The sequence below is a fragment of the Peromyscus maniculatus genome, chromosome 17, assembly GCF_049852395.1.
Source record: "Peromyscus maniculatus bairdii isolate BWxNUB_F1_BW_parent chromosome 17, HU_Pman_BW_mat_3.1, whole genome shotgun sequence".
NCBI lineage: Eukaryota > Metazoa > Chordata > Mammalia > Rodentia > Cricetidae > Peromyscus > Peromyscus maniculatus.
Window position 1 is genome coordinate 5,293,191 of NC_134868.1, and position 27,965 is coordinate 5,321,155.

General features: G+C 35.7%; 1 protein-coding gene across 1 annotated transcript; it reads left to right on the plus strand.

The window, feature by feature from the left end:
- Positions 1-12,148: 12,148 nt before the first annotated feature.
- LOC143269142 (vomeronasal type-2 receptor 116-like) lies at positions 12,149-27,931 on the plus strand. The gene is made up of 5 exons (XM_076553829.1): positions 12,149-12,484; positions 12,851-13,660; positions 14,486-14,713; positions 15,401-15,524; positions 27,003-27,931. Exons 1-5 carry the CDS (start codon positions 12,149-12,151, stop codon positions 27,929-27,931), a joined length of 2,427 nt encoding a protein of 808 aa, XP_076409944.1.
- Positions 27,932-27,965: the final 34 nt, after the last annotated feature.

Below are 27,965 nucleotides of genomic sequence, written 5' to 3' on the forward strand. Positions count from 1 at the left end.
TTGGTATTTTTTTTCTTTTTGGTAAAAAGATTTTTATAAGTTTCCATCTTTTCAAAATTAAATTTTATATATTTTTTTCTTTTTTGAAAACAGATTCTTGGGGTTGGAGAGATGGCTCAGCAGTTAAGAGTACTGGCAGCTCTGCCAGAGGACACAGGTTTAATTCCCAACACCCACATGGTGGCTCACAGCTGTGTGTAACTCCTGTACAAGAGGATCCAGCACATTCACACAGATATATATTCAGGCAAAACATCAATGCACATAAAAATGAAAATAAATAAATCATTCTTCTAAAAAATGAGAAAACGGATTTTTTTTCTCATAAATACATCCTGAATATAGTTTCCCCTTCCTCTCCTTTTCCCAGTTTGTCCACATATCCTCTCCCCTCCAGATCTACTCCCTTTCTGTTTCTCACTAGAAAAGATCAGATTCTAAGAGATAACAAACAAACATAACAAAATTATATATAATAAGGTGAAGCCAAACTAGCATATGGATGGTGGACAGGACAACCCAACAGGAGGAAAAGAGTCCTAAGAGCAGGTACAAGCATCAGAGACCCACTGGTTCTCACAGTTGGGATTCCCATACAAATACTAAGCTAATAGCAATAATATATATGCTGAGGTCCTGGTGCAATTAATCTAGGCTCTGGGCTTGCTGTTTCAGTCTCTGTGAACTCAGATGATCCTTGCTTTGTTGATTCAAAGGGCCTTTGTTCTCCTGGTGTCTTCCATCCACTCTGACTCTTAGAAACTTCTTGCTTCCTCTTCCACAGGATCTCTGAGGTCTGATGGGAGGGATTTGATGGAGACCTCCAGTTTAGATTCCCTCTTCCCATAATGTCTAACTGTGTGTCTCTGTAGCAGTTCCCATTGACTGCTGGAGGAAGCCTCTCTGATGATGATTGAATAAGGCACTGATCTACAAGTTTGGCAGACTATCATTAGGAATTACCATATTGATTTTTTGAACATTTTTTTTGTTTTCCCTAGGCATTTGTGCTATCTAGCTTTTGGTTCTTGGTTACACAAGCAATATCCTGTCCGTGTTCCTTTTCTGTGGGCCTTAAGTCAACCCACACATTGCTAGACTACTCTAGCTAGATCAATGCCACCATTGCCTTAGCATATTTTGGAGAGAGGATGGATTGTAGTTAAAAGGTTTGAAGCTGGGTTGGTCCACATGTCTCTGTTGGTAGCCTCCAGAGTACCCTTCTATATCAGAGATGGGAACATAGGGGTAAGGACTGCATGTAAGCACCAGCTTGGCTTCTGCCTGTTCAATGAGTTGTGTGGTGTTGTCCTTGGCAAAGGAGCCCCACTGTCGATTTGCGGATATCATCCTTTTATCTTAGCATCAGTCTGTATTACTTTGGGAGATTTCCATGGGATGTGTTTGGCCCACAACTCAATTAGCAAACACCAACACAGTCCCACATCTGGAAGCCACTCCTGGCTTCAAGAAATGGCCAGTTGAGACTCAGTTTCCTCCATTACTAGGAGTCCTCATTAGGATCACCTTCATAGATTACAAGAAGTTTCCACTGTTCTAGGTTTACACACCACCCATCAAAGTCCCCCTCAATTCCAGCCTTCTCTTCCCATGCTCTCTCCCTCCACCCCATCTTCTCCCAAACTAATTGCCCATACTCATCCCCACTCACACCCAGTCTACCCATAAAATTTATTTCTATCTCCCAAGAATATCCATTCATCCTCCTAAATCTCTTCATTTCAACAAACTTCTGAGGTATAATGATTACAGTTTGGTTATTTTATTTTTTTAAATTTATAAAATTCATTTTACATACCAACCACAGATCCCCCCTCATCCTTTTTCCAGCTTCCCTCCTACCCACCCCCACTTTATCCTTTCTTTCAACAGGATAAGTTCTCCCATGGCGTGGGCAGCTCAGCCTAGTACATTCAGTTGAGGCAAGACCAAGCCACTGCCTACTTTTTTATAAGGAGTGAACAAGGTGTCTGGCCATAGATAATGGGATCTAGAAACCCGGCTCATGTACTAGGGATAGATCCTGATCACCCTGCCACAGCCTCTCAAACAGACCCAGATACATAACTGTCTCCCATATGCAGAAAGTCTAGTCTTGCCCTAAACAAGTTCCACAGCTTTAGGTCAAAAGTTTGTGAGTTCCTTTGAGCCTGGTTCAGTTGTATCTGTAGATTTTCCCATCGTGATCTTGACCCTCCTTTTCTTATAATCCCCCTTTTCTCTCTTCAACTGGACTCCCAGAGCCTGGCCTGGTGCATGGTTGTGGATCTCTACATCTGCTTCCATTAGTTACTGCATGAAGGCTCTATAGTGACAGTTAAGGTATTCACCAATCTGATTTACAGGGTAGGCCAGTTCAGGCACCCTCACCACTGTTGCTAGTAGTCTAATCTGGGGTTGTCCTTGTGGATTCCTGGGAATTTCCCTAGCACCATTTCTTCCTTACCCCATAATGACTCCCTCTATTAGTATATCTCTTTCAACTAGAAAATGTCATCCTGAATGAGGTAACCCAGACTGACAAAGACAAATATGGTATTACTCACTTGTAAGTGGATACTAGATATAAAACAAGGGATAATAAGACAACAAACCCACAGCTCCAAAGAAGCTAGGAAGCTAGGAGGACCCTAAGAGGGATATACAGATCACCTTGGGAAGGGGAAACATAGGAGATCCCATTGAGTAAACTGGGGATTTGGGGGACAATAGAGGATAGGGGATGGGGGATATGATCATGAGGTAACAGGATAGTCAAGTTGGGGGAGGAATGGAGTGTTTCTCATTTTCTTAAAAGCTAATATCCACTTAAAAGTGAATACATGTTATATTTGTCTTTCTATGTCTGGGTTATCTCATTTAGGATGATGTTTTCTAGTTCCATCCACTTGCCTGTAAATTTCCTGATGCAACTTTTCTTTTTCCTTGTCTTTTTTTCATCTTCATTTTTATTTTTCAGACAGGGTTTCTCTGTGTAGCCATGCTATCCTAGAAATTGTTCTTCAGATCAGGCTGGGCTCAAACTCAGAGATCTGCCTGCTTCTGCCTCCTAAGTGCTGGGACTAAAGGCATGTGCCACCACCACCCATCTTTGATTTCTTTTTTATGTAACACCTGAGTGATACTGTTATAATTTTGGTTGTGAGCATAGCCTTTAACTGTTGAGTCATCGCTCCAGCTGCACTTTTTAAACTTTACTATTTGTCTGTGTAGTGGCCTTGGAGACAAGAAGAAGGTGGTGGAATCCACTAGTGTTACAAATGGTTTTGACCCACCATATGGTGACGGAAGTTTTGAATCCATGTCCTCTGGAAGAGGAGCTAGTGCTCTTAACCATCAGTACATCTCTCTAGCCCCCGACTAACACTCATTGTGTAAATAAAGATTTTTTTCCCATTCTTTGGTTCAGGGACATCTAGGTTGTTTCTAGTTTCTGGCTATCGTGAATAAAGCCACAACAAATATAAGTGAGCAAGTGTCCTTGTGGTAGGATGAAGTGTTATTTTTGTCTATGCTCAAGAGTGGTATAGCTGGGTATTGAGGTAGATCAGTTCCCAAATGTCTGAGAAACCACCCTATTAATTTCCATAGTGGCTGTATTAGTTTGCACTTCTAACATTAATGGAGGATTATTCTTTTTGTTCCACATTCTTGCCAGCATGAGCTGTGATTTGTGTTTTTGAACCTAATCATTCTGACAGGTGTAGGATGGAATCTCAAAGTAGTTTTGATTTGCATTTTTCTGATGGCTAAGGATGTTGAACATTTATTTAAGTGTTTCTCATCAATTTGAGATTTCTCTTTTGAAAATTCTCTGTTTAGATCATATCTCATTTTATGATTGGATAACTTGGGTTTTTTTGAACTTTACTTTTTTGTGTATTTATATATTTAGTATATTATTTCATTATCAGATGTGGAGTTGGTAAATGTATTTTCCCAATCAGTCAGCTGCTGCTTTGTATGATTGACTATGTCTTTAGACTTACAGAAACTTTTCAGATTCATGAGGTCTCATTTAGTAAATGTTAATCTTAGTTCTAGAACTATTAATGTTCTGTTCAGAAGAACATATCCATTGCCATTGCATTCAAGGATATTCCCTACTTTCAATCAGATTCAGTGTACATGGTTTTATGTTAAGGTCTTTGATTACCTCGGGGATTGATTTGTGTACAGGGTAGTGAATGGTAATCTATTTGCATTCTTCCACATGGAGGCATAAAGTTGATCAGAACCATTGGTTCCAGATGCTGTATTTTTTAAAGTGTTCACTCTTGGATTCTCTAACAAAAGTCATATGTCTACATGTGTGGGTTTATATCTCAGGCTTCATTTCAATTTCATTGAACATTGTGTCAATTTTTATGCCAGTCCCATGCCATATGTAATGCTATCGTTCTGTAATACATCTTGAAATTAGGAAGAGTGGACAATCCAACAGTTAATGTTCCAGATTGGTTTAGTGAACCTGTTTCTTTATATGAAGTTCTGAATTATTATTTCAAGATTTGTGAAGGATTGTATTTGCATTTAATGGAGATTTTTATGAAGTTATTGATTATTTTTGGTTGGTGGTTATGTTTACTACATTAAATCTACTGATTGATGAGCATGGGAGCTTTTCACCTTCTGTTATCTAATTAATTTACTTTCTTCAAGACTGGAAGTTTTTATCATACATATCTTTCCCTTGCTTGGTTAGGTATTGCTATCTGTAAGGTCAGCTTCTCAGCATTACCATGAAATAGGAAAAAAAATCTTTTTATCATACAGCCAGCAATCTTACAGAGTGCTGTTGTTGTTGTTGTTTACCTCAATAACAGGTGGGATATAATAGCACACCTATGATTATTGTAGACAAGGTTATCAAAGTGGCTAGAGGATATCCTATTCTTTCTGCTATCTGGTCATATATATGGTGTTGTTCTCCCAAAGGATAATTTATAATGTGCTGTAGTATAGAATGCATAAAAGAAATGAAGAAGGTGAATTAAACAATGAGACCTTTGAACCCATGAGCCAAAAACGTCATTTCTCTAGACAATTTGACAATATGTCAGGTATATATTGTAGTAGTGAACAGACGAATGTGAACACAGAAAAATTTCACCAAGAAGTGAGCTCTCTTTGTCATCAATCATATATGATGTCAGGTGAAGAAAACCTCATAGAAAGGGACTAGGAAGTTTGAAAGTGCTGAACAGGGATGTTGAAATGGTTCAAGAAGTGAATAGTTTTTTCTTCTTTATACTAGCTTTATTTTATGTGAAATTGATCATGCAAGTCAATTTTAGGAAGTTAGTAGGAAATAAATAAATATTTGATGACTAACTTGAAACATTTCTAGGGAGAAATCAAACATATTCCTGGTAATTGCTTTAATACATGATACTTTTTATTCTACATTCATGTGAAAAAAAGTTCTAAATTTTACCTTAAGTTAAAATTTAGAATGTCTCTTTATATTTCCAGCATTCATGCAATACTACCTTTAAATTTTGATGTTGCCATTAATATAATTGCTTTGTATTTTACAATGTACTTCAATATATTATTATCTTAGTATGTTTGAAAACATTTTTCCATGTTTTGGCATATGTATTTATATTTGGTTATATCACATTTGTATTTTAAAATCTATTTTGACATTATTATTATAGTATATTTTGACAAAAGTTTCCATGTTTTTACATATATATGATTTTTTGCAATATCATGGCTTTCATCTTTACTTATAATTCTGAACACTTATCATGAATCACAAGCAGTGGGAGGGCTTATTGAAATAACTGAACTACTGGAATTAAGAGACATCTTTTCTGATCCCTTACATTGTGTTGGCAGAAATAATTATAACTTCCCCCTGGAGATAGAATCTAATATTTATCCTGTTTCCCACCTCATATTCCCTAGGATAGTATGAAATTTTACAATTTGAAGGATCTTTCTTTCCCCCATCTCTCTTCTCTCTCCTCACCTGTCTCTCTTTCTTTTGATTATATCACAATGTTAGCTCAATATAAGTTTTGTTCACACTTTAAGCATTGCCACTAAAAAAGTCTTCAGATACATAAATAAAGGAATTAAATACTAGAAAATGTGATCAACATAGGTCTAGTTGAAATTACAAAGATCCATCATCCAGTTACAGGCATCTTAAATGTAATTGTATGGCATTAAACATAGTTGTACCTAACAGAATTGAGCATATCTGGGTTGTGGAACTCAAATAAAGTCAGAATGGAATAAAAAAAATCAAAACGTGCCCTACAAAGTAGCATTCAATGCACGCTGTTTTCACTTTCCCAATTGTTCACATGACCTTGTGAATCTTAGTGTCCTGATTTCTCATGTTGGTGGATACCTACACTCAATATCTTATGCAATTTAATGTTCAAGCATATGCCATACTCTTTTCAACCCACAGTCATTGTCTTAATTAACTTTCAAAAACATGTCATATACTGCTTTTCATTGATTATGCTAAAATGTGTATTGCCTTATTCTCCAAGAAGGTACCAAATTATTTATTGATTCAAACACAGTTTACGTTTGTCAAACAGCCACTTATAAAATAAAGTACCTGACTATGAAGCTGAGTCCAGAGGTAAAGCAACTTCACTCAGACCTAGGGATCTGTGTTCATTCCTCTGATCCATCTAGAGTTAAATTGAAGAAAAAAATTCTCAAAATATGTTCTTGGATATCTCCATTTGTGCTGTGGCACTCACATGTCTTATCTACAAAGACAGAAACAAAGATACACTAACATCAATGAAAAAGTAAACATAAAAACAGAACTAAAATATGATCTGAGTTTTTACTCAATATTCATTTTTCTAAGAGTTATTTCTTTCCTTTTAGGTGAAATATTATCATATCATATAAAGCATAAATTAGGGCAAAAATATTGTCATGAAATAGTCAAATATGAACATAGATAGGCTCAAAAAGCTGCAATGGTTGCCTACAGTTATGATATAAATTAGATAGCTACAGTACCTACTTAACCACATATCCAATATTAGGGGACATAAACAGGACACATTTAGATTTCACAGTTATGGCAACTGAGAAATCAAACAAGACAATAGGGTTTGAGGTGTGTTCACTTTCTGTTTCTATGATTTAGTATTTATAGGTATTTATGTGGTGAAATGATAATAACTCTGAGCCCTCAGAGGACAAAAATGTCTTCTCTAACATATGCACCTTGCTGAACTCACATAATCCTCATAACACATTATGTTCTCAAATTCTTAGTCCTCAGAGTTATGATTTATTATCTCAGTATAGATATCAATATCCATAATCCTGCTGTTGCTTGACTTAGACAGCATTCTCTTCATAGTCCATCACCCTTCTTATGGAAGGCACCACCAAAACATGGCTTTCTTTCTTACAGGGTCCATATAGACACTACCCATGACAATTTTCCAGGTAGACTACATTTACTGTCCACCCCCATACCTCCTGCATTGTGTAGTACCTTTAGTCCTTTTACCATTTGCCTGGTATTTCCCTCTTATAACATCTACTACCTTTGAGACTCACCACCAAACTGAGCCTCACTTTTAATAAAAGACTTGTATCCTGCTCATGTGGCATAGACCATTTTTATGTTAAACCTACTAATCCATGAGCCTGGTACATCTTTCCATCTTATGATATCTTCTTCAATTTCTTTCTTCAACGACTTGAAGTTCTTCGGATACAAGATTTTCACTTGATTGGTTTTAGTTCCTTCAAGATATTTTATATTATTTATGACGGTTTATTATAAAGGGTATTGTTTCCTTGATTTTTTGAAGCCCATTTATCATTTGTATATAGGGGGAGCTCCTGATTTTTTGAGTTAACATTGCATCTAGCCACTTTTCTGAAGGTGTTTATCAACTGTAGCAGTTCTCTGATAGAATTTTTGGGATCACTTGTATACAGTATCATATCATCTGCCAACAGAAATATTTTGACTTTTTCCTTTCTAATTTGTATCTCTCTTGATTTATTTTAGTTCTCTTGTTACTCTAGCTAGAACTCTAAGTATTATATTGAATATATATGGAAAGAGTGGACAGCCTTGTCTTGTTCCTTATCTTACTGGAGTTGTGTTGAGTTTTTTCCATTTAATTAGTTGTTGACTGTAGGCTTACTGTAAATTGCTTTTTTTATATTTGAGCATGAGCCTTGCATTGTTGACCACTCTAAGACTTTTGTCATAAAGCGTCTAGATTTTGATTTTGATTTTGTCTCTAGAGTTTGTCAAAAGCCTTTTCTGCATCTAATGAGATGATCATGATTTTTTTTTCTTTCAGTTTGCTTATAGGGTATATTAAAATACTATTCAGTTCTACATAATAGCAACAGATTCCCTTGTTCTCTCCCTTCCTGCCCCCCTCCCCTTACCCCCAGCCCACCCCTCATTCCCACCTCCTCCAGATCAAGGTCTCCCCCGAGGACTGGGATCGACCTGATAGACTCAGTCCAGGCAGGTCCAGTCCCCTCCTCCCAGATTGAGCCAAGTGTCCCTGCATAAGTCCCAGGTTTCAAACAGCTAACTCATGCAATGAGCCCAGGACCTGGTACCACTGCCTAGATGCCTCCCAAACAAATCAAGCCAATCGACTGTCTCACCTATTCAGAGGGCCTGATCCAGTTGGGGGCCCCTCAGCCTTTGGTTCATAGTTCATAGCCAAAACCTCGAAACAACCTAGATGCCCTTCAACTGAAGAATGGATAAATAAATTGTGGCACATATACACAATGGAATACTACTCAGCAGAGAAAAACAATGACATCATGAGGTTTGCAGACAAATGGATGGATCTAGAAAAAATCATTCTGAGTGAGGTAACCCAGACTCAGAAAGACAAATATGGTATGTACTCACTCATAGGAAGATGCTAGATGTGGAACAAGGATGACTGGACTGCTACTCACATCACCAGTGAGGCTACCTGGAAAACGGGACCCCAAGAAAGACACGGAGAAATGGATGAGATCTACATGAACAGCCTGGACATGAGTGGGAGCAATGAAGGGCAAGGGTCGAGGAAAAGAGAGCGGGAGATCCTAGCTGGAACAAGAAAAGATAGGAGAACAAGGAATAGGAGACCATGGTAAATGAAGACCACATGAGAAAAGGAAGAAACAAAGTGCTAAAGAGGCCCACAGAAATCCACAAAGATACCCACACAAAAGACTGCTGGCAATGGCCGAGAGACAGCCGGGACTGACCTACTCTGGTGATGGGATGGCCAAACACCCTAATAGTTGTGCCATAAACTCCATCCAAGGACTGAGGAATCTGGATGCCGACATCAACTACTAGGCCCCTGGTGGAGCGCTGGGAGTCTAATTAGTGAGAAAGAGGAGGTTTTATATGAGCGAGAATTATTGAAGCCAAGGTTGGGTAAAGCACAGGGACAAATAACTAAATGAATGGATTATCTTTTTTATGTGTTCTTGGATTCAGTTTGCAATTAATTATTTTATTGAGTTTTTTTTTGCATCAGTTCATAATGAAAATGTTCTGTATTTCTCTTTATTTTTTAAGTCTTTCTGTGGTTTGGATATCAGGGTTACTCTGGGCTCATAAAATGAATTTGTGATGTTCTGTTTCTCTTTCATGGAATAATTTTGGGGAGTGTTATTATTAGCTCTTCTTTAAAGGTCTGGTGAAGTTCTGTGCTCAAAGCATCTGGCCCAGTCCTTTTTAGGCTTGGGAGATTTTAATGACTGCTTCTATATTCTTAGTGGTTATAGTTATATTTAAATTGCTTATCTGATACTGGTTTACTTTTGGAAAGTGATATCTTTTGAAAAGTTGTCCATTTTGTTTTATTAGATTTTCCAATTTTTTGTAGTACAGGTATTTGAAGTATGACCCAATGGTTCTTACCATTTCCTTGGTGACAGCTGTTATATCCTCCTCTACATTTCTGATTTTTTTTAATTTGAAAATTTACTCTCTGTCTTTTAATTACTTTGAATAGGGATTTGCCTATCTTATTGAGTTTTTTGGAAGAACCATTTCTTCATTTCTTTCTTTATATTGTCCTCTTTGTTTCTGTTTTATTGATTTAATCCCTCAGTTTGATTATTTCCTGTAGTCTACTCCTCTTGGGTGCATTTGCTTCTTTTGTTCTAGAGTTTTCCAATATGCCATGAAGTCCCTAGCATGAGATCTCTCTAATTTCTTTATGAAGGCCCTTAGTACTATGAACTTTCCTCTTAGCATCACTTTCATTATTTTCCATAAGTCGGGCGTGCTGTGAATTCATCTTCATTGAATTATAGAAAGTCTTGATCTTTTATTTGTTCCTTGACTGAGTAGTGATAGAGTAGAAAGTTGTTCACTTTCCATAAGTTTGCAGGCTTTTTGTCATTTCTCTTGTAGAACTACAACTTTAATCCATCATGGTCTGATAAGGAACAGTGGTATATGTGAATTATCTTGCATCTGTTGAGACTTTCTCTGTGACTGAGTATATGGTCAGTTTTGAAGAATGTTCCAAGAGGTGCTGAGTAGAAGCTATTTTCTTTTGTGTTTGGATAAAATGTTCTGTAGATACATGTTAGGTATATTTGTGTCAAAATGTCTGTTAGCTCCATTATTTCTCTTTTTAGTTTCTGTCTAGATGACCTGTCCACTGGTCAGAGTGAGGTATTGAAGTCTCCTTCAATTGATGTGTTAAGTGCAATGTGTTATTTGAACTTTGATAACATTTCTTTGACAAATATGGATGCCCTTGCATTTGGTGCATAGATGTTCAAAGTTGAGACATCATCTTTGAGAATTTTTCCTTTGATGAGTACTAAATATCTTGTTCTCTTACCTGGGTTTTCCCTTTCCAGAATTCCCTCTGTAATTTCTTTATTGTTTCTATTTCCATTTTCAAGGTTTGAAGAGCTTCCTTCACCCATTTATTTTCTTGACTTTCTTTAAGGAATTTATTGCTTTCCTCCAATATTTTGATTGTCTTTCCCTGAATTTCTTTAGGAGATGTTTTCATTTCCTCATTAAAGATGCTATCATCTGCATAATGTTATTCTTAAGGTCATTTTCTTGTGATTTGGCTGGGTGGGAATGTGCAGTTTTTGCTGTCATAGGATAGCTAGGCTCTGATGATGCCATATTGCTCTTTCTGTTGTTACTTGTGTTCTTACACTGGCATGTAGTCATTTGGTTTTGGATGACTATAGTTATTAGTTACTGAGTTTGTATTTGTTAGATGGGTGTTTGTTCCTTGGTTTCATTTTCATTTCTAGTCTCCTGGACTATGTACCAAGGGGTTCTGGTGACCAGTGAGTCTTCAGACCCAGTAGAGTGTTTCTGCTGTTGTTTTTGTCACCTTCAAGAACTCTGAGTTTTTGGATACCCACATTGCTTTGAGGTTCAAAGTACCTGTGTGGCCTCTGGTGTTCTAGGTACCTGCTTGGTCTCTATAATTTCTATACTGGTATGGCCTCTAATAAAGCAGAGGTTTTCTCCTGAAGTTGTGGTCTGCCCTATAGAGGTCAGGAGAGAGGGTATATTTAGAGATTGTTGGGCCATATTTAGAGATTGTTAATTAGCAGTGGGCAGAATCTGACATAGTTTCCCTAGAATCAGGCTTTCCATGTGTTAAACAGAAGTTTTGTGCCAAATTTGTGAGACAGATTATGGAGTCCAGGCAAGGTGATGCAGTCTGGAGATGCTGAGTAGACTTTGAGTAGTGTTTGTTGGCAGTGGGTGGTATCTTACCTGGGATCCATTGGACGAGCCTTGCCTCTGGTAAAGAAGCTGGGCTTGTGGGTGAGAATATCTACCCTAGAGAGAGTCATAAAGTTCTCAGTATGTATATACAAGATAGTAATTATTAAATTAAATATAAGAGTGGGAATAGGAAGTATTCGGAGAACTTACAGTACAGGAAGGGGAACCACAAGACAGGGAGGACTATTTTGCTAATAGCCAATTGAAAAGGACAAAATTATATTATAAACATCTATGAACTCTAATGATAAAATGCAATATTTTGTACAATTAATAAATGCTGACAAAGTAAAAATTCAGTGTGTTTAATTGGTCGCTATATGAACTACAATCTTTAAACTTATTGCATTATTCTTGAATAAAATAATGACTTGCACCCACCTCTTCATGATTCCTTTCCATCTTTATAGGCTTAAGCTCAAGACCTACATGATTTTTCTGTCCTTCCTCTTTGCCGTTGAAGAGGTCAACAGAAACTCTAATATTTTACCAAACATGACTTTGGGAATTGATGCAAATAATTTCCCATTTATTGATGCAGACACAATGTATATTTCTTTAAAATGGATTTCAGGTATTGACAGAATGATTCCTAATTACAACTGTAGGAAAGATAGCAAGTCTGTAGTATTAATTACAGGACCATCATGGACAGCATCTGCTCTTTTTGGAGAACTGCTGCAGCTGTACAAATTTCCACAGGTGAGTATTGCATGAATAGAGTGAAATGTATTGATTATTTGATTATTGATAATGATGTATTCATGGAGGAAAATGATAAGTAGAGACTGGATTTATGCATCATGCAAAATTTCTGTTTAAACTTAATTACTGAGGCATCTTCATTAGGAATAGACTAGTGGTAGAAGTTGTAGAAGACAATGTATTTTTCTGAATCTGAGTCTTATTATGAATATTCCAAAACATTCTGAGGATATGGGTGGTGACTATAACTCTGAAAAGATCCAATCTTACTTCCCAAACTTTTAGCTATTGTTAAGTACAAATAGGTTTCATAATTGTGCAAGACTTATCTTTATATTATTATTAACTCTCTTATTCTCTTAGCTCACCATTGGGCGTTATGATCCCATCCTGAGTGGCAATACCCATTTAACTTCTGTGTATCAGATGGCACCTAAAGACACCTTTCTGGCCCATGCTATGATCTCTTTAATCCGTTATTTCCACTGGAACTGGGTGGGGCTTTGTATCTCAGAAGATGAAAGAAGCCTTCAGTTTTGGTCTGACTTTAGAATAGAAATGGACAAGAATGGTATCTGTGTGGCCTTTGTGGATATCTTGTCACTTGGTAGATCATCAGTATTTCCAGATATTAAAGTGGATGAAATTCTTCATATCTTGAAATCATCAGTAAATGTGATTATAGTCTATTTTGACTCTGATTCACTGATCATATTCTTTCACATGGTAGAACAATCTCTAATGACACAGAAAGTCTGGGTCATGGGCTCACCATATTATTCTTTCAAAATGAAACAAAGTATGTTCTTACACCCAGTTCATGGTTCTCTCATGTTTTCACACCACCATAAGGAAATCGCAGGTTTTAGAAAATTTATCCATGCTATTAACCCTTCGCAATACCCAAATGATGTTTACTTAGCTATACACTGGTCTTCAATGTTTGATTGTTCATTTTCTGAGTCTGACTGTACAAAACTGGAGAACTGTCCACTCAATGCCTCCATGGGAATGTTACCTTATCCATTTATTGACATGGCCATGAGTGAGGAGAGTTACAACCTGTACAATGCTGTGTATGCTGTGGCCCATATTCTTCATGATTTATTTCTTCATCAAGTAGAATTTCAGGGACTAGGAGGTTTAAAGAGACTGGTGCATTTCCCCTGGAAGGTAATGGACACTTCTTATGATGGAACAGATTATAAGAGAGACAATTTTCTCAAGAAAGAATTTATGGGAACAGAAATTGACCAGTTGTGGCTGTGCTTTTATAGAAATCTTAGAAATTTTTTTTGCAGTTTGCAGTAAGAAAGAATATAATAAGTAATGATATCATATTGATGAACAAATTACCAGCATGAAATGGGAAATTCATTTTATGTCAACATTCTCATTTTGTTTTTTGTAAAATTTGTGTGTGTGTGTGTGTGTGTGTGTGTGTGTGTGTGTGTGTGTGTGTGTGTATGTGTGTGTACACCAATACACATATGGGATACAGGATTCACATAGAAATCAGATGATATCTTGCTAGAGTTATTTCTTCAGCAGAAAAATATTTTCTATATAAAAATGATGGTTTGATTAGAAATTGCTTTAAATCCAGCAATATATGAAATAACTTTAGGAATGCCTAAGTGCTGCTGAGAAAACATGGGTATTGTACATAAATGATGTTTAAAGTGGACTTTATGTATTAATAACTATATCAGAATACATATTACCTATATATCTCAAGTAATCTTTTAATATGTCAAGCTTTCACTACACTACTGAGATCTGGATGGACAACATTAATCATGTTCTGACTCATAGTGCATTTTGTTTCATCTTATTGACCTCGGGAATATTAGGAAATTTTAGTTTTTCATACCATTGAACTTGTTATGCTTTATTCGTTGTTGTGGTAAATCTGACTTGTGATATAATGAATAAAAGAGATGAAGGGATTTTCCATGTATTGCTTTCTGATTATCCTGATCCATTCATTGCTTCTAGCTGCACTCCTTTCTAAGGAATACTCAGCTTTATCATTTGGATTCTAACCAAGTGATTTTGGATGACAAAAGGAAATCTGTGGCAGAATATGATATCCTCAACTATTGCCATTTTCCAATCAATTTTGTGCACATGTTGAAAGTAGGAATGTTTTCTCCATTTGCACCTCCTGGTCAGCAATTGTCCTTACATGAGGACATGATAGAGTGGGCCTTAGGATTTACAGAGGTTGGTGGTAGCTAACGTAATATTTTGAACTACAAATAACTAACATCATATCCTTGTTTTTATTATTCTTGATTTCTGGTTACTCTGTTCTTGGCCTCCAATGTACATTTCTCAAATATGATTTAAGGAATTTTTGTTTATACTGATAGAATTGGTCTTGTGTATTTGTCAATCTTTGCATTAGATTTATGTTTTTCATAAGATCCAAATACAATGTCTTTGTTAACATTCATCACTATAAAATTGTCAAAGGAACTCTAATCCTATACTAATACACATAGTATAGATTGCTGTATACCATAGTCAGGTATTTTATTGGTATTTGTCTTATACTGTGGTATTACACTAAATGTCCACAGCGGAGGAAATTATTCTCCACATGACAGTCAAATAGCAAGTGAAAAACATCTGGTACCAGATTCAAAATATCCACAAAGTACTAATTTAGTGAACATGAGTTTATCAGGATGCAAATTGTACAGTTCTCATGAATTCTCAGAGAATATCAGGATTAGAGAACTCTCTTTAGGCCATGAACATATATACAAACTAAAAACTTCTAAAGAATCAGTTTAACTGAAGAACACAATGTTATGTTGTAAAGTTGCTGTTCACTGAGTCACTGTATTTATTGTTATGTTGCATGAATGATGAAGTAGTTACTAGTGCATCTCTGATTTTCCTCAGACCCCACAATCACTGTGCAGTGAGAGTTGCAGTCCTGGATTCAGGAAAGCACATATGGAAGGAAAGGCTATCTGTTGTTTTGATTGTACTCCTTGTCCAGAAAATGAGATTTCTAATGAAACAAGTAAGTGTAAAATTTATGAACACAGTCATCCTTTCTCTTTAGTATTCCTCTCTAAATTCAATAAATGGATGTCATTAGAAAATATCTTTAAAACCAAATTAATTCCCCTGTACTTATTTATTTTAAAAAAAATCTACTATTAAAACGAGAGTACAAAATTACACAATAAGCAGAATACAATCACAACTCTGTCTTTTATTATATTTATTATTATATTTTGGGGAAAGAAGATATCACAGTGTATGCCTTTGGGGACTAGAATTCTTGTGTTGTCTTATTTGTATAATAATTAGAGGAATCTCCCACATATGTTTCATCTTCAGTTATTTTCAAAGGTTTTATTCCACTAATAAATGGGTTTTGAAATCCTGGGTGTCTTCATCATTTTAATCAACTTTTTGTTTTTGTTTCCATGGAGATCATTCAAGTGTTTACTCTCCTTATGGTAATGCTTCTTCAAAATCATTCAGCTCTTTCTTCATGTCTTCTTTAAACTCCATTTATTCTTTGATGTTTATGATGGTTCTCTCAAATTCTTTGTTCCATATTTCATCTGGGTAATTCTTGTTTGAGACCATTTCTGTTAGACTGATGAATTCAGAGAGGATGGGATACTGCTTTGATCTTTTTTTTATTGTATTTGTATTTTTATGATGAGTTCAGTGTATGCAGAATCATTTTTTCAGTTTGCTGACTGACATAGACAGAGTAGGATGGAATAGAGCACAGAATGTGAAGTTTGGGTTGAGCATAAAGGCTGGAGAAGGCTTAATTGGATTTGAAATAATATGGACACCACATGTTGGGCTGGCATTCATGATATATGTACAGGCTTGTGTCTAGAACTGGGAATAGTGCAAGAGGGATGATCCAGGCCAGACCAGAACAATGGATTGGGCCCAGGTTTGATCTGGCGTTTGGGTTTGGAGTATGAAGAAGGAAATCAGGCAAACTCATCTGTCTAGAAATGTTGACAAGTTGTATAGGATCTATCTGGGCAGAGAATTGTGGTGCAGTATTCAAGGGATATATAGGTTGTGGAAGGCAGACATGGGTTGTGTCCAGATCATGAATTCTGGAGTAAAGTTGATTGGTTATTCAGAATAGACCAGGACAATGGATGTGGGTCCTTGTGTAGATCTGAAGGTTGGGAAAGTCATGTGGAGGAGAGGATGAAGTAGACTTATCTGAATAGAACCTAATACAAGATGTCCAAAATGTGGGTTGGAGTAGTGGTTATATGTGATGCATAAAGGAATTTTAGTTTTGAATTTTTATCTTGTGAAACTTGAATGTGAATGAAAGCATGTTCAACATTTCTTTTTCTGCCCATAATGTATCTGTGTACAATAATTAAGAGAGAGTATACATTGTAAACTTTTTCCTAAGTATAGTAGCATGGTTTTATTTTTTCCTCTTTAGAACAGTATTGGCTTTGGTCTTGTCAAAATATACCCTTAATTATGTTGAAGTATGCCTCCATATATAATTTCCTCCAATGATATTTAAGCATGGCAGGCTGATTTTTATTAATGGCATTTATACAACTACTGTGGTGATCATGATATTTTTGTATTTAAGTCTATTTGTACAATGTACTTTTTTATTGACTTGCATATCTTAGAAAAGGTAACTTGATGTGGCCCAATGATCTGTTTGCTTTATGTGGAAATTTGTTTTGCAATTGTCTTATTGAGAATTTGAAATTAATTTTACTAGTGATTTTGGTTTATAATTTCTTTTTCATTACTGGAGTAAAGTTTTCTCCCCACTTTTTATTAGAATAATTCTGGTGTCTTAAAAGCAGTTTTCAAGTATTCCTTCTATTTCTGTCTTTTGAATAATTACTGATGTAATTATTCAGAAGTAAATTTTATATTTAATAATAAATTATTAAATTTAATAATGGTCTGGACTGGACAACATTGCTTGCACCATCCTCAGTTCTAGGCACAAACCTATACATATATCTGAATGCCAGCCCAATACATTGTATTCATCTAATTTAATTCCACTTAAACCATCTCCTACCTCTATGTCCAACCCAAACTGCACATTCTGTGCTCTATTCCATCCTACTCTGTCTATATCAGTCAGCAAAATGAAAAAAAAAATGATTCTGCATAATGAAAATTTTCATAAATAAAACTGGTTGAAAGTCTTATCTGAAAACGTGTTAGATTTTAATTTTGAATGCATTTGAAACAGATCTCTTGCATAATGAAGGCTTTTTAATTCCTGGACAGTCAACTTATTTGTGTTTGTGTGTTTACATTGTTCATTGCTTCTTTGATTTCCTTTGGTCATTCAGATCTGTATAGAAATTCATTTCCTTCCTTAAGCTTTTTTCAGTGTAATAACTTGTAGGCTGTTAAGTATTCCCTCATAACATTGTAAAGTTCTTTGATGTTTATTGTAATATTTTCCGAATTATGTGTGATTTTTATTTATTAGATCTCTTTTGTGTGTTTGTTTAATTCTGATAAGATACTGTCAAGATTGTTTTCTTTTTGAAGACCCATCTTTTAGTTTCATTTGCTGTTGGTTTTCCTCTTACATTAGTTTCTTTACAGGTTTTCAATATATAGTCCAATATACTGGACTTAGGACTGTTTGCTTTTTGTTTTACCTAATTGTGGAATTTAAAAATTAAGAGATATGTTTGTACAACATATTTTCAATTTTCCAGGTATGTATATTTCTCACAGAGCACTGCTTTTAGCAAGTCCAAGATACTTGCTGTTTTGTGTTTTCTTTTTCCTTTTTTTTTTTTTTTTTTTTTTTTTTTTGGTTTTTCAAGACAGGGTTTCTCTGTGTAGCTTTGTGCTTTTCCTGGGACTCATTTGGTAGCCCATGCTGGCCTCGAACTCACAGAGATCTATCCACCTGGCTCTGCCTCTCAGGTGCTGGGATTATGGCTCTGCCTCCCCAGTGCTGGGATTAAAGGCGAGCGCCACCACTGCCGGGCTTGTGTTTTCTTTTCTATGTGTATCCAAGAACATTTAACTTTCTTTCTTTCTTCCTTCCTTCCTTCCTTCCTTCCTTCCTTCCTTCCTTCCTTCCTTCCTTCCTTCCTTCCTCCCTCCCTCCCTCCCTCCCTCCCTCCCTCCCTCCCTCCCTCCCTCCCTCTTTCTTTCTTTCTTTCTTTCTTTCTTTCTTTCTTTCTTTCTTTCTTTCTTTCTTTGTTTTTTTTGAGACAGGGTTTCTCTGTGTAGCTTTGTGCCTTTCCTGGAACTCACTTGGTAGTCCAGGCTGGCCTCGAACTCACAGAGATCCGCCTGGCTCTGCCTCCCGAGTGCTGGGATTAAAGGCATGCACCACCATCGCCCAGCTTAACTTTCTGTCTTGTTTATTTCATAAAACATTTATCCTTTGTGAGTGTATCATATAATCTCTATAAGTTTATATATTTTCTAGTTGTTTTTATTACTATATTGTTATTTGTTATTTACTGTATAATTATATTTTGAACAGACAGAATCAGTGGAGTTATTGAAATTTATTGTATTACTGGCTTTTGTTTTGTGTTATTAATATATGTGACTTGACATCTATTTTATAGAAACTTCCATGGGCTGCTGGATTCAATTCATATTCTTGAGTCTGTTGTCTGGAGTATCAGTGAGGAACATTTGATATACAGTGTCATTTAGATCTTGTTTCTCTCCATTTATTTTTATCTAGATGAGCTGTGTGTTTGACAATTCAGGATACTGTAATCAATAATACTGAATTGAAGTCAATCAGTCCCTTGATTTCTAGTAATATTTTAGAAATTGGGTGTAGCAGTGTGTAGACTTCATGTGCTTCAGGTTGTAATGTTTTCTTGGCTTATTGCTCCCTTGTCCAGAATCAAGTATCCTATTTCATATCTTCTGATTAATTTTGTTTGAAGTCCCTTTTATAAGATTTTAGGAAACTGACACCAGCTTGTTTCCTGGTCTCATTTGATTGAAATTTTTTTCCAGTCTTTTGATTCTATGGTGGTAACTAACTTTGAAGACACATTGGATTTCTTGTAGATAATGAAAGGATGTATTTTGTTTCCTGTTCATTGAACTTTCAGTGTCTTTTGGTTGGGGAGGTGAATCCTTTACCATTTAAAGTTACTAAAAGATGTGAGTAGATTGCTGTCATCTTGATGCTTTTATTCTGTCTTTGTCCTTAGTCATATTTTTACTTCAATAATTATAGTTTTACCTTTCTTTCTTTCTACACACTCTTTGGTATGCTAATTCCTCTCTTCAGCCTAAAGTATTACTTCTAGTATTTTCTGTAGATCAGGCTTAGTGTACATAAAGTATTTAGACTGTTTATATCTTGAAACATTTTTCTTTCTTCCTCAAAGATGCAGATAGTTTTGCATGGTAGAGTACCTTACACTGGCATCTGTGGTGTTTTAGAAGTTGAAGTACAATGCTCCAGGATCTCTTGTTTTTAAAAGATTCTACTGAAACTTTTCTCTCTTTCTAATTCTGTAATGGTTTTTTGTTTGGGTTTTTTTGTGATGAGTGAGTGAGTAAAATATATTAAATTCTGAAAGTGTAAAATGTGATGTGAAACTTTCCAGTTTTTGTTTCTGATATAAATTATAACTGTATTTAAGTACATTATATTGTATATGCTTTTTGTATGCTTAATTTTGGTTTGTAATTCTTATATTTATTTTCAGACCTTTTAGTAACAAAGTTTACACAAATTAAGGTTTTTGTTTTTTAATTATATTTTTACATTAAATAATCTGTTAGTGTTTTTATCTTCTTCCAACTTCTCCCAGATTCTCTCCACCTCTCTATTCACCTAAATTCATACTTTTCTCTTTATCTTTTATTAGAGAACAAAGGGGAATAAAAAATAAAAAGAAATAAAAGTAAACTAAACAAACCAGAATAAGACAAAATAAATAGAAAGAATAGAGTCATAAAAATTCACAAGATCATGTAGAGATACATACATTCACACACTGAGAAATCCCATAAAAGCACATAATCAGAAACCATGACATGCAAGCAAAGGCATCTTTAGGGGATTCTGAAAAGAAAAATTTTGGGTTAATTATCAAGTTCCTGGAGAGGAAATTATATCATTTGTTGTCCTGTCTCTGCATAATGTGAAAGTGTAGGGCTTACCTCAAGATATTGTTCAAGCAGTCTGTGAGGCTGGATCATCTTAGCTGGCCATATTGAAATTGTCCTGAGCAGTTTGTAGTCCAAAGCTGATCTTTGGGTGATATTTGTCAGCTTAGTGATATTATTGTGCATGTGGAATCATCCTTGGGGGCCCCCATTATCTTTCTGAGATTTCAAATTTGCCCTTAGGCCTGGTCTTGATTCCCTGCAGAAAAGTGATAGAGACTCCAATACAAAAACATGTATAGGCAGCTAAATGAAGCCTTTTTCTAGAATTAGTACTCTATATGACCATTAATATCATAACAAAAGTACTATATATATGTATATATTTATTAACCTTATAAATTTTGATATGAAATTCATTCCTTAAGAAAAGTTTAAAGAATCAAAATAGAACCAAAGAATTGAGGTTAGTGGCAATAGAATAGTCTCTTAATTTTGGTTTTCTTCTGTTCCATATCAGATGGCTCTTTCTTCTGACATGATACAGAGATTTTTGCATTTTCCTTTTAACAAACATGCTTGGGTGTAGAGAAGGAGAGAGTGGTTATCCAACTTCAAAGCCGGCTTTAATTTTAATTGAACTGGGACTACATAATGACCATTTGTGTTGTCTCTGTAAAAAAGAAGAACAGAAACAAACACTTAGGCAGACTTATGAAATTCTACATGATATACTAATAGGCCAATTTATTCTTTTTTTGGGACATTTTTTCTAGATGATTTGTCCTTTTTCTTCAAATGTCTCATTTGACCTGTGTTCTTCAGATTATTTACCCTTCATTATCCTGAAAGAAAAAACAAAAACAAAAACATTTCCCCCTTTGGGAAGGTTTCCTTTTGGCAAGTTATATCTGATTAAATGAAAAGCATTTCTTAGTGGTATAATTTAGTTTAAATTAGATGGTCATTCTTGTCAATGAACTATCACCTCTTCTAATTAAGAGGTTTCTGTAGTTCAAATCAATTTTGATGGTGTCCATAGCTTTTCTTCTCCTGTAGAAACAAAAGCAAAACCTCATCTCCAATGTTGTACATATCCTGGTTTCCATTCTGAGGTTAGCACATCTTTAAAGTATCTAGGCTGATTTAATTATGTAGTTGTTTCTATTATGCATTGTCTTTCCACAGCTGTTGTTACTTTCTCATTAGCATTGAGAAAATTCTAAATTAATAGAGCCTTATGTAATCTATTTCAAGGGGTCTTTGTTACTCCTTTCTGTTTACTTATCATATCCTTTAGAGTTCACCTTGATCCTTCTATGACTGCTTGGCCTGTAGGATTATGTGCTATACCTGTAATATGCTTTATACTCTAATAAGCAAAAAACTGCTTCATTTTACAAGGCATAGGCTGAAGCATTGCTAGTTTTTATTTGTGCAGGTTTAACCATGATAGCCATAACTTCTAGAAAATGTGTGATTACTGAATCAGCTTTTTCAGAACTCAGAGTAATTGCTCATTGAAATCCTGAATAAGTATCTATGGTGTGTCATATACATTTCTGCATTTTACAAATTCTGCAAAGTGAAACACATCCATCTGCCAGACTTCATTCTCTGAGTAGCCTTCGTGTCACATCCTGCTGGTAGTGGAATCTGATTGTAAAAAGAACAAGTACGACATTTCCTTACAATTTCTTGGCTTGTTGCAAGGTTATTGAAAAATCCATTGTTAAACCTTTACTATTGACATGATGTTTTTTATGAAATTCTGAGGCCACCAGCACATTTCCTATCAACAGTTTATCAATCTCATCATTACCTTTTGCTACGGGGCCTGGCAGACCTATATGGGATCAGATATGACTTATATATAAGGGCTGCTTCCTATTCCTGATTATGTCTTGCAACTGAATAAAAAACAAAGTTAATTCTGACTCATCAGGAATAAATTATTCAGTCTCAATATGTAAGACCACCCTTTCAGAACACTGAGAGTTAGTAACTATGTTCACAGGTTCAGAAAAATCCATTAATACCAACAGAATAACATACACTTCCAATTTTTGAACCAAATTATAAGGACTTTGAATCACTTGACTTAAATTTTCTGACTTGTAACATGCCTTTCCTTGTTTGTTCACATCTATATAAAATGTATGAGCTTCAGATATGGGTGTTTCCCAAGCAATTTGAGGCAGAATCCAATCAGTTCTCTTTGTAAATTGAATTCTATCACTTTTGGAATATCTCTCCCAAAAAAATTACTGCAAGATCTTTGCCAAGGTTCACTTTCTGCCCATAATTTGTTTATGCTATCCTTATTTAAAGGTACTACAATTTTTGCTGTGTCTATCCCTGCTGAATTGACAAAGTCTCAATTTTCCTTTTAAAATAATATCAGATATCTTTTCCACATAAGTTTGTAATGTTTTACTCTGTTTATATCATAGAAATATCCAATAAAATATAGTGTTTTCCCTCTGCATTAAAATTCCTGTAGGAGAATGCTTAGAGGGTAAAATAACCAAAATTCAATCAACCTTTGGATCCATGCATTCCACATGTCCTTCCTGTACTTTCTTTTTCTCCAAGGCCAATTCTCTCTCAGCTTCACCTGATAATTCTCTTGGACTATTTAAGTCCTTGTCACCTCCTAAGGTTTTGAAGAAATTACTCAGTTCATTCTTTTTTACCCCAACAGTTCATAGATGGGAAATGTCTTCAAATAATCTTTGAAAGGCATTAAAATCCATAATTTATCTCTTCTAATTTGCAACTTTTTGGGTTTAATCTTTGTGGACTTGTTTTGTATCCCACATAATCAATAGAATCTTCTGTTTGTATCTTTTCAGGAGAAATTTGTAATCCCCAACAAGGCAAAATTTTCTTTACTTCTTCAAATATTCTTTCTACAGTATCTACATTTGAATCAGCTAGTAAAATACTGTCCATGTAATGATAAATTATAGATTTAGGAAATTATTTATGTATTACTTCAAATGGCTGTTGTACAAAATATTGGCACAGGGTTGTGTTATTCAACATTCCCTGTGGGAGAACCCTCCATTTGATATCTCTTGACTGAGAATTATTATAAGTAGGCACTGTGAAGGCAAATCTTTCTCTGTCTTTATTTGTAAGGGTATTGAAAAGAAACAGTCTTTTAAATTGATAACTATAAGAGGCCATCCTTTAGGTAATGAAGTAGGCAAAGAAATTCCAGATTGTAGAGAGGCCATTGGCTGAATTACTTTGTTAACTGCTCTTAGTTCTGTTACCATTCTCCATTACCAGATTTCTTTTAATAACAAAAATGGGAGAATTCCAAGGGCTGGCTGATTCTTTAATCAGCTGAGCATTTAACAGCTCTTATACCAGCTCTTCCAAGCCCTGCAGTTTCTCTGTTGATAAGGCTATTGCTGAACCCATACAGGCTTCTTTGTAAACCATTTTAAAAGTTGAGTTGTTGGTGTCTTTGAAAGTTCAGCAGTTATTGTGCCCTGTTCTTCCACAATCTGAATGGCCAGTGACTTATCTTTATGTTGATACCTCTTAACATTTCTGTCAGAAACGTGTTAGTTTACGGTTTGTTTCTGAGGTTGGAGGATTGTTAATCTTGGTATTCCATTGTTGTAATAGATGATGATCCCTTAAGTTCAAAGCTATGTTTGCCATGGATGGCTTTAATTTTCCTCTCTGTCCTTCTGGACCTATACATTCAAGCCATCTTGCACTCTGTTTCATTGAGGTAATGTTCTAATCCCTAAGAGCTGAACATTTACCTCCTGAAGAGGCCAATTTGGAAGCCAAAATTCTGGTGCAATTATTGTAACACCTGCACCTGTACCTACCAAACCTTCTGAGAGAACAACATTTATTTTTTACTTTTAATTTTGTTCTTTGTTCACTTATTGTAGTTTGACAAATTTGCCTTATGGTTTCTCCTGAATTTCTTGTTCTCTCTGCTACACCTGTTATATCATCATGAACAGCCTGGTTTATTCCAATATGCATTTGTTTATTTATTTGCTCTGAGAAGCGGTTTCTTCTAATATGGCAGGAAAAGTCTGAACTGAATTTGTAATGGGGTCCTGCATGAGGCTTCTCTTAGAATTGCATGATGTCCAAGGCAAAGAATTACCTTGTCTGTCCCTTGTTGATCTACATTCATTGGTCCAATGTTTTCCCTTACCACATATTCTGCATAATCCAGAAGGAAGAAGCATTCTGTTAGCACTATTCCTTGAATAAACATTCTTTCTTGGAAAACCCTGTTTACACTCCCTTTTCTAATGAAGTTGGTTAATGCAACTGAAACATCTGACATTATTTTTTCTCCTCAAAATTTTCATATCACATCTCCTATCATCATGGTCATGAGACTCAATATTAATTGTATCCCTGATTGGATCCTCCAAGGGTACTGATCTTGCGTTTTATAGCCTGGTTATTGTTTTGCATGCTGAATTTGCATTCTCAAAAGCCAAAGATTCAATTATTATCTGACTAGCTTCTGAATTTCGTGTCCTTCTATTTACTGCTGAAGAGAGCATTTTTAACAAATCCGTGAAGGATTATTTCAGGCCGTGTATAACTTTTGTAATGATTCAATTTTCTTCCCTGCCTCCTCAATTCTGTCCCATGCATTCATGGCTGCCATGTGGCATAAATTTATAAATATTGTCTTTGTATATCAGGGTAATTGCCTTCTCCAAGAAGCTGATCCTTGGAAATATCCACACCTCTATTCCTATGTTGTTGTTCTATTGTTTTAGCTTCCTCTTTAAACCAAGTTGTCCATTGAAATTGTGCTCCAGCCTCTAGGACAGCTATAATTAATTCTTTCTGGTCATGAGGGATAATTCTACACAAATTCACCAAAAGTTTAATATCTGCTTTACAAATGAAGAATGAATGCCATATGATACTATAGCTTGTTTAAATCTCCTTAAAACTAACATTTCCACTGGATTCCAATTAGCTTGTACATGCCCTTGAGGAGGTATTTCCTGTAAGGTTACCAGATAGATTAATTTTGTTTGCTTGAAAACAGGCTGTCTCTCTGTAACTGTATAATTCAATCCTGAAAGAATTTCACCTTTAAATTCTTCTGTCTGGGTCAGAATTTCTCTATAATTCATTATAACAATTTTTCTAAAGTCAACACTGAGTTAGGTTCACCTTTAAATTCTCTTGTCTGGGTCTGAATTTCTCTATGATTCATTATAACATTTTTGTCTAAAGCTTTTATCTTATTACTTAAATTGACCAACCTTTTTAATGCTGAAATGAAAATAAAGCAAATAATATTCATAATTTCTATTCCCATCAATATTAATTATACTCTCATTTAATTGTTCTATTTTCATACTGCCTTATGTGTTATCAGAGACAAAATTTCTTGCATAGTAAAGACGTTTCCCATTTTTTTATGTGGAAAAAAAATTTTTTAACTAATTTCACTCTTTAGGATATCTTAATTGACTTACCAAATTTGTCATTGCATAGAACAGTAGAAGTCCAAGAGATTTTCAAAGCAGCTACCTAGTGTGGTAGCAGTCTGAGATGGGAATCCAGAGAGAGAGACCACACCACACACCATGAGAAAGAAAGCCAAAGAGAATCTAGCCATGTGCACTGGCCTGACCTTTTCAACCAGGCCTGAGCCAGAGGCCCTGTAAGCCCACAAGCATTTTTTTAATGAATTCTTGCCAAGTTCATTAGGTGCCAATTGTAGACCAATTTCTAAATGGTCTTAATAAATAAAAAACACAGAGCCAGAAATTTTAGTTAAAGCCCAAAAGAAAGATCAGAGGTATAGGAAGAACCATGAGCTAGCCTCACCTCACCAACTCTGCAGCTTCCAAGGAGAGCTTCTTTCTGTATACTAACCTTTATATACCGTTTCTGTTCTGTTCTCTTATTGGCTCTCTTATTCCAGCTACATCACTTCCACTTCCTACACAGGTCTGTCACTTTTTGTCTGTCTGTACAGACCTAAAGACCTCCATGTTTGATACTGGAATTATAGCTAAGGTACTGTTCACCATTTTCTTTTGGTAGGTTTCAGATTAATCATTAGTGCCATCAACATTAGTCTTTAGGGCTGGAGGTCCTAACTAGGAAACTTGTCATTTTCTCTGTGTTTAATGTATTATCTAGGCATAGTCTTCAGCAAGAGGACCTTCCTCTTAGTTTTTGGAGAGGAAAAAAATAGCCTAGGTGAATATATTGTTTGATGGAGTTAACAGAGCCCCTTTTGATAAAAATTCCATCTGATGTAACACATTCCAAGCACTGAAGGTTTCATTTGGTGACAAGAGATGACTAAATGTGGAATCTCTCCATTTCCTGGTCTCTTACTAATAAATTTCCCTCAAAACTTTTTATTTCACAACAGATATGGAGCAGTGTTTGAGGTGTGGAGATAAGCAATATGCTAATATGCAGAGAATTCACTGCATTCAAAAAGGTGTGACCTTCCTATCCTATGAAGATGCTTTGGGGATGATTTTAACCTCCTTATCCTTGTTCTTCTCTGGACTGGCAGTTTCTATTCTTGGGATCTTTGTAAAACACCGAACCACTCCAATTGTCAAAGCTAATAACAGAACACTTAGCTATATTCTGCTCATCTCCCTCACCCTCTGTTTTCTCTGTCCTTTGCTCTTCATTGGTTATCCCAACACAGCCACTTGCATTCTACAGCAGACAGTATTTTCAGCTGTGTTCACTGTGGCTCTTTCCACTGTCTTAGCCAAAACTGTTACTGTGGTTCTGGCATTCAGCATTACTTCTCCAGGAAGAAGGATGAGATGGTTGTTGATATCAAGAGTACCTAACTTCATAGTTCCCTTCTGCACTCTGATCCAACTTATTCCCCTTGGCATATGGCTGGGGACATCACCTCCTTTTGTTGACATAGATACACACTCAGAATATGATCACATCATCATTGTGTGCAACAAGGGTTCAGTCCCTGCTTTTTACTGTGTCCTTGGATACCTGGGCTGCCTGGCAGTGGGGAGCTTCACCCTGGCTTTTCTTGTGAGAAACCTGCCTGATACTTTTAATGAAGCCAAGTTCCTGACCTTTAGCATGCTGGTTTTTTGTAGTGTCTGGGTCACCTTCCTTCCTGTCTACCAAAGCACCAAGGGCAAGGCTGTGGTGGCTACAGAGGTATTTTCTATCTTGGCTTCTAGTGCTGGTCTACTAGGATGCATTTTTCTCCCAAAGTGCTATATTATTTTGTTAAAGCCAGAAAGAATTTATAGTTATCATTGTAGGAATAAGAAACATTTTGAAACTAAAATGTCTTCAGAAAATTAAACTTGTTTGTTTCCTAATTTGAGGATCTTGGGAC

Coding starts and splice junctions, on each gene's coding strand:
- LOC143269142 (XM_076553829.1), top strand. CDS start 12,149: ATGACTTGCACCCACCTCTTCATGATTCCTTTCCATCTTTATAGGCTT. Junction 12,485..12,850: donor AGCTGTACAAATTTCCACAG/GTGAGTATTGCA, acceptor TTATTCTCTTAG/CTCACCATTGGGCGTTATGA. Junction 13,661..14,485: donor TGGTGCATTTCCCCTGGAAG/GTAATGGACACT, acceptor CATTGCTTCTAG/CTGCACTCCTTTCTAAGGAA.